This window comes from Otolemur garnettii, unplaced genomic scaffold, assembly GCF_000181295.1.
Source record: "Otolemur garnettii isolate 467f Iridium unplaced genomic scaffold, OtoGar3 scaffold00105, whole genome shotgun sequence".
NCBI classification, from domain to species: domain Eukaryota; kingdom Metazoa; phylum Chordata; class Mammalia; order Primates; family Galagidae; genus Otolemur; species Otolemur garnettii.
Window position 1 is genome coordinate 1,258,516 of NW_003852500.1, and position 7,382 is coordinate 1,265,897.

The 7,382-nt window shown below is 43.1% G+C and overlaps 1 protein-coding gene across 1 annotated transcript; it reads right to left on the reverse strand.

The window, feature by feature from the left end:
* Window positions 1–393: 393 nt before the first annotated feature.
* Window positions 394–1,365, reverse strand: LOC100952646 (olfactory receptor 10H2-like). The gene has a single exon (XM_003796621.1). It carries the CDS (start codon window positions 1,342–1,344, stop codon window positions 394–396), a length of 951 nt encoding a protein of 316 aa, XP_003796669.1. The 5' UTR covers window positions 1,345–1,365.
* Window positions 1,366–7,382: the final 6,017 nt, after the last annotated feature.

The window sequence follows — 7,382 nt, forward strand, 5'->3', positions numbered from 1 at the left end:
ACAAGATCATGCCTATAATTTATCCTATTAGGGTACATGTGAATTTATCTAAAGGTTGAATATAAATGTCTTAACACAACAATTATGAGAAAGACATGATGGCTATGTAAGCCAGTTGGATGAGAGTTTTCCAAACTGCATATGGAAGCAACACACTGTATCCTATGATAGAATTAATGTACACAATTATGATCTAATAATGAAAAAAAGAAGGAAGAAAGAAAGAGAAAAGAAGGGGGAGAGAGAGAAGGGAAAGAGAAAAGAAGGGGAAAAGGGAGGGAAGGGGGAGGGAGGGAGGAAAGAAGGAAGGAAGGAAGGAAGGAAGGAAGGAAGGAAGGAAGGAAGACTGAAGTGTCTCCATCCACCCCATCCTCTGCCAGAAATTCAGCCACATCAAAAATTCTGCAGAGAGAATTTGCTAAGGAAAGTCTTCTTCATGGAGATCTTCAACTCCTTGTTCCTGAGGCTGAAGATGATGGGGCTGAGGAAGGGTGTGAGGACTGTGTAGGTGGTGGCCATCAGGGTGTCACCTTCCTGAGAGTGGGGACCTTTGGGCTTAAGATAGATGACAGAGGCAAAGCCATAGTGCACAACCACCACTGTGAGGTGGGATGCACATGTGGAGAAGGCCTTGTGTCGACCTTCAGCAGACGGGATCTTCAGGATGGTGGCCACAATGAAGGCGTAGGAGAGGAGGATGAGGAGAAAGCAGCCCAGCAGAGCCATGATGCACACCAGGCCCACACCCTTAGCCACCAGTGGAACCTCATCTCCACAGGCCAACTTCAACAGAGGTGGCACATGGCAGAAGAAATGGTGGATCTCCTTGGAACCACAGAAGGTGAGCTGGAAAATGGCTGTGGTCACCACCAGCCCCATGACCGAGCCACCAGCCCAGGACCAGCCCACCAGACAGGCGCACCCCCGGGGGCTCATCAGCACGTTGTAGCGCAGGGGGTGGCAGATGGCCACGTAGCGGTCGTGGCCCATGACGGTGAGCAGGAAGGAGTGGGTGAAGCCAAATGTGAAGGAGAAGAACATCTGGCTGGCACAGGCCAGGAGGCTGATGGAGCGGTGGGCAGAGAGCAGGTCGGCCAGCATGCGCGGGATGATGGCCACAGTATAGAGGATCTCGGAGACGGAGAGGGCGCACAGGAAGAGGTACATGGGCGTGTGGAGGCTGCGCTCGCTCCTGATGGTGGCCATGATGAGCAGGTTGCCCAGCAGCGTGAACAGGTACATCAGCAGGAACAGGAGGAAGAAGACCGGCAGCAGCTGTTGGGGGAAGGTGGAGAAGCCGAGGAGGATGAATTCAGACGTGGAGGTGTGGTTGAGCCCCAGCATGGCGGCCACACCTAGTGGGGAGACAGGGAAGAAGATCCAGCAGTTGGAGCACAGTTATTAGCGAGTCCTACCTGGGAGCACCCCTGAGAGGCTCCCTCACCTGCCCAATGCGTGGTAAGTCCATCTGCAAAAAGGCCTTAATGGCATTTTGAAATTTAAATAGGTCATGCATCTTCACACAGCTCCTGGCACATAGTGAGAACTCCGTAAGTAGTAATACCAACAACAATAATGTATTATTACTACTCTTTTAAAATCCAGGGCTAAGAAAGCAGAGTCTCTATTCAGCGTCGGTTGAGTCTTTACTTCAGAGCTATGTGGTGCTGCGTTGGTCCCTTAATCTTTGTGACTTTAGTTGTCTCATCCCTAAAAGGAAGTTGATAATAGTAATCCTAACCTGGCTGAACTGTTATGAGAATTGAATAAGATTATGCTCACAATGTACCTACCACCGGTGCTGAAATAAAGTAAGCACTAAAGAATTTAAGATTGAGGAGGGGCACGGATGGCCAGAATCAGATTTTCTTAAATGTTGGCAACCTGCGGTTCTATCTTCTTCTTCTTATTATTATTATTATAAGGGACATCCGTTTGCCTTTTTCTTAACTACAATTGTTTTGAGACTTAATTCTGGCACTTTAATATTTGAGTTATTATATGTAAATACATACATATCTAGATATAGCATTAATACATGCATATGTTCATATGTGTATATTTAGCCTATACAGATAAACACACAAATGGGCACACACTCCTTTTCAGTATACAAAAATCCCAAACCCTACTTAAGACTTAGAACTGTCACCAGGAAGGACCTTGTGTTAGGCAACAAGGAACTCCAGAATTTGGAAATTAATAAAGAGACAATACTTAAAACTTCCTATATGTTTGGAACATAAATAGAAAGTTGACCCAGGTGACATTTTATAGTAACATATCACTGAGAAATCTTCAGAGTTAAAGGAAAATTAGGTAATACTAACAGCTAAGTAATAATGAAAAGTTGAAATAACAATGAAATGGATTGTATTCTGGGACATAAAAAGATTATTAGGAAAAAACTGGCTAAATTCCAATACTGTGTATTGTTTGCTTGAAAGCATTGTACCAACTTTAATTTCCTGATAATTGTACTTGGGTTATGTAAGATGCTGACAAAAAGGGGAAAGCAAGAATTTTCTGTATTTGTTTTGCAATTTTTGTAAGTTTAAAGTTAGTTTAAAAATAAAAAGTTAAATACAGCAAGGTACAATTCTAAGTAGCAGCAAAATCTATCAAGTATCCGAGCATTGGTTTAACCAAGAACATGCAAGACCTCCATGGAGAACAATTAAACTTCCAATTAACAGAGATCATGGCAGATAATTTATATAAATAGATGTAATCGCATAGTAATATTAGAAAGGTGCTAATTCTTCCAAATATAATCTGTACATTCAATAGGGCCCTCTCAAAAAAAAAAATCCAATTGGAGATTTTGGAGAAAGATGATATACTTCTTATAAAATCTCTGTGGAAAAATAGATATCCATGACTAACTAAGTTGATCTGGAAAATGAAGAATGAAAGGTGAGGAAATTTTCCTTTTCTTAGATGAGTATGGTGGCAGGTACCTGTACTCTCAGTTATTTGGGAAGCTGAACAGAAGCTCAAATTTTGCCTGGGGGAAACAGAGAGACCCCAGCTCTCTCTCTAAAAAAAAAAAAAAATCCTTTCCAGATATGAAGATAGTCTATAAAGTCTTGGAAATAACATACTGTAAAATTAGACAAATAGACCAGTTGTTCAGAATGGAAACCTCAGAACAGAGTCACATTTATGGATAAGATCATCCCACAAATCAACAGGCAAAGAATGAATGTTTGGGGGATGCCACTGAGGAAAGTTTCTCTCTATAGAGCTAAAAACAAAACCAAACTTTCCATTAATACCCCATTCAAAGAGAGAATGAAGATGCACTGAGGCAGTGGTTCTCAATCTTCCTAATGCTGCAACCTGTTAATACAGTTCCTCATGATGTGGTGACCCCCAACCATAAAATCATTTTTGTTGCTAGTGAAAACAAAGCAATGAAAATAATTTTATGGTTGGGGGGTCACTACAACATGAGGAACTGTATTAACAGGTCACAGCATTAGGAAGGTTGAGAACCATTGCACTAGGGACTTAACTGTGGGAAATAAAACATGGTTAATAAAAGAAATTGTAGTATAATCTTTGTGATCTAAGAACAGAAAATGACTTATTTAAAAACAAAAAAAGGGGGGATGGTGCCTGTGGCTCAAAGGAGTAGGGTGCCGGCCCCATATGCCAGAGGTGGCTGGTTTAAACCCAGCCCTGGCCAAAAACTACAAAAAAAAAAAAGAGTTGGACACCCATGCTCAGTGGTTAGGGTTCCAGCCACATGCACTGGGGCTGCTGGGTTCAAACCCGGTCTGGACCTGCTAAACAAACAAACAAACAAACAAACAAAAATAGCCAGGCATTGTGGTGGGCATCTGTAGTCCCAGCTACTAAGGAGGCTAAGGCAAGAGAATTGCTTAAGCCCAAGAGTTTGAGGTTTCTGTGAGATATGATGTCACAGCATTCTATAGAGGGTGTGAGACTCTGTCTCAATAAAAATAAATAAATGAATAAATACATATATAAAAGCAAAAAAAGGTCTGGAGCAGTGGCTAATGCCTATAATCCTAGCATTTTGGAAGGCTAAGGTGGGAGAATCACTTGAGGTCAGGAGTTTGAGACCACCCTGAGAAAGAATAAGACTCCATCTCTACAAAAAATGCAACAAATTAGAGGGGCATGAAGGTACATACCAGTAGTCTCAGCCCCTTAGGAGCCTGAGGCAGGAGGGTGCCAGGAGTTTGAGGTTGCTTGGCTGTGATGCTGCCACTAGACTCTAGCTTGGGTGACAGAGTAAGACTGTTGAAAGAAAGGAGAAAGAGAGAAAGAGAAAGAAAGAAAGAGAGAGAGAGAGAAAGAGAGGAAAAGAAAAGAAAAGAAAAGAAAAGAAAGAAGTGCAATATGCTGAAATATCTGCAGTCTAGCAAAAATTTGCCAATGTATCTTTGACTAACTCAGGCTATTAAAGAAAAAGAAAGAACGAAGGAAAGAAAGAAAGAAGCAAGCACAAACCACAAAAGAGCAGGGAGAGGGGAGTAGGGAGAGGGGTGAGTGTGCTCCCACTTAATGGGCACAATGTTAGGATGTATGGTGCACCTCTTGGGGGTGGGACACCATTATAAGAGGGACTTTGCCTAACAAATACAAACACTGTAACCACAATAAAAAAAGATGAGCTCATCAAAATCTTGGTCACATCAACAAAGAACATTGTGTATAAAGTTAACAGATGACAGACAGCAAGAAGAGATTTGTAATATTAAAAATGACATGAGACTAATATCTAGAATCTATAAGGAATATCTACAAACCAATAAGAAAAAAAGACAGGAATCAAGTAGAAAGTGGACATAAGACAGGCATAGTTGATTTGCAGAAGAGGAAACACAACAGGCTAATGGCAAATTAAGACATGCTAAAATTCACTAGCAATTAGAGGAATGCAATTTAAAACAATAAGATGGTATCATTTTACACCTGTTAGAGCAGCAAAATTTAGAAATGAGGATGCTGCTATGTGTTGGCCCAGACATGAAGATAGATAGGGTGGCTGCAGATATTCTAGCAGGTAGCTAGTGGTTCATGGTCAAACGAAGGTAACACTTACCCTGAGTCCCTGCAATGCTGTTCCTGGCAGGTTGGTGAGGCATCATGATCGAGGACATTCACTGCAGCATTTTCCAGGAAAGCAGAAAGTCAGGGGCATCCTGGGGACCCTCACTAAGTAGGGTAGTGCAAGGGTAAAGTGGAGTGGATGTACATCAAAATATAGTAGACGGTATTTAGGAACAAAAAACATGACACCAACAGTCATCCATAACATGGATGACTTTTAAAAACACAGTGCTGGGTGAAAAACTGGAAAAAAACTTGGGACCTCCAGCACAGAACAATGTCCCACAGTAAAACATGTATATGCAACAGCGTACATTTTATCAGAATGTATGCAAGCAAGGGTTACACTTTAAACAAATTATTAATAGAATGGCTGTCTGTGGTAGGTGGTGGAACAGAATGAGATCATAAATGGGAATAAACAAAAACAAGATTGCCCCTGTTGTGCAGATCAACAACGATTAAACGTCATCAGCTGAGGAGTGCAATATGCTCAAACGTCTGCAGTTAATGTCTAGCAAAACTTTGCTAATGTATCTTTGACTAACTCAAGCTATTATTTTGGGAGAGAGTTCATTCCAATATTATAACTCCTTCCAGTTTTACCTAGAGGACTGTTGCTAAGTGTTCTCTGTAAGCTGATGTCACAGTGGTTGGAGGACTGAAAATACCATCTGGAAAATGGAGGATTTGGCTCAAGTTGAGAAGGGTAAGACCACACAGGAAAGTAGTGGACAAGAGGGGATCTAGTTGGCTGAGCAAATAACTGGAGCATCAGCCTAAACTCTCTTCACTTCCTCATCGCTCCCATCCCTCCTCCCTGGACCTCGCTCCCTGCCCCTCCATCACATGGACAGAGTATTTCCTCTCCTGGACCACTATGCCTGCTCATCTCCCCTCTTCTGTTCTACCCTTCTAACTGCCAGAGCTAATTCTCTAAGACATACACAGCTGTGGAATCAGGCAGATCCCTAGTTCTTATTGTGTGTTGGGGAACCAGAGATTTCCCCTTGTGGATTCTCTCTGGGGACGTGGTTGCAAATGCCCAGCTCTCAAACTTACCAGCTGGCAGTGTTGTGGTCATATTTATCATCATTGCTGTTCGCTGAGCTGTTTGTCACTTATCCTTCCCCACTAGGTCACCTATATCAGCGCTGTGACAGTTCAGGGTTTCAACCCCATCCCAGACTACTCTTCCCTCTGACACTGGGAATACCCCCAACCCCATGCTCAGCTCCTGCTCCCTCTTCTTCTCTGCTGGCTACAAACAGGCTCCAAGGGCCCTGCTCTTCAGTACACAAATCTTACTATAAATTTCACAAGGGCTCTCTCAGCTCCCTGTCTCTCTTTAGCACTTGCACAGTCCCACCCTGTCTCAAACAACTCCTTAGTAGCATGGTCCAAGGAGGCCCTCCAAGCCCTCTGCATGAGTGTGAACCTAAAGGAGTGGTGAGGCCAGGACCCTCCTCCCCACTGAGGGCTCCTAGGCAGATCCCCAAGCTGTAATGCATGCAGGTTGCTCCCAGATCCTGACTCGATGCCCTCTATCCTCAAGGGCGACACTCTTTACCTCATTCACCTCTGTCTGCTTATGCATCTGTGTCATGGATCTAAGACTGTGCACACAAGTGCAAAAGCAGACAACACTGAGCAGTAGTTATGGTGGTTCTGAAATACACACTGGCAGTGACATCCAGAAAACAGCCAGAAACACAGACCTCGTTCCCCATTCTGCACATACCTACTGAGCACCGGTGCTGGCATTCATCTGGGATGGGGATAAACTAGGGACACACAGTGGCTACATGTGCAATGACACTGTAAATGAATAATGTGCCCCAGAATTCATGCCCCACGCCAAACCTCACAATATGAACTTATGTGGAAATAGGGTGTTTATAGATGTAATTTAGGTAGAATCTCAAAATGAGATTATTCTGAATTAGGTTGGGACTTAAGAAGAGGTGAAGACACACAGGAGAAGGTCATGTGAAGATGGTGGCAGAGATTGGAGTGATTCAGCACAAGCCATTTAATGCCTAGACCCTCAGAAGCCAGAAGAGGCAAGACAGACGCTCACTTAGAGTCCTCTAAGGGAGTGTGGCCCAGAGACACTGATTTCAGACTTCCACCCTTTAGAACCATGAAAGAATAAATTTCTCTTATTTTAAGACCACCAGGTTTGTGGTATTTTGCAGTGGCAGCTACAAGTGGCACTAACTTTCTTGTTAGTTACAAGAAACTAACACACACACACAACTGCACATACACACACAGTGTGGGCAGAAGAAAGCAAA

Coding starts and splice junctions, on each gene's coding strand:
- LOC100952646 (XM_003796621.1), bottom strand. CDS start 1,344: ATGCTGGGGCTCAACCACACCTCCACGTCTGAATTCATCCTCCTCGGC.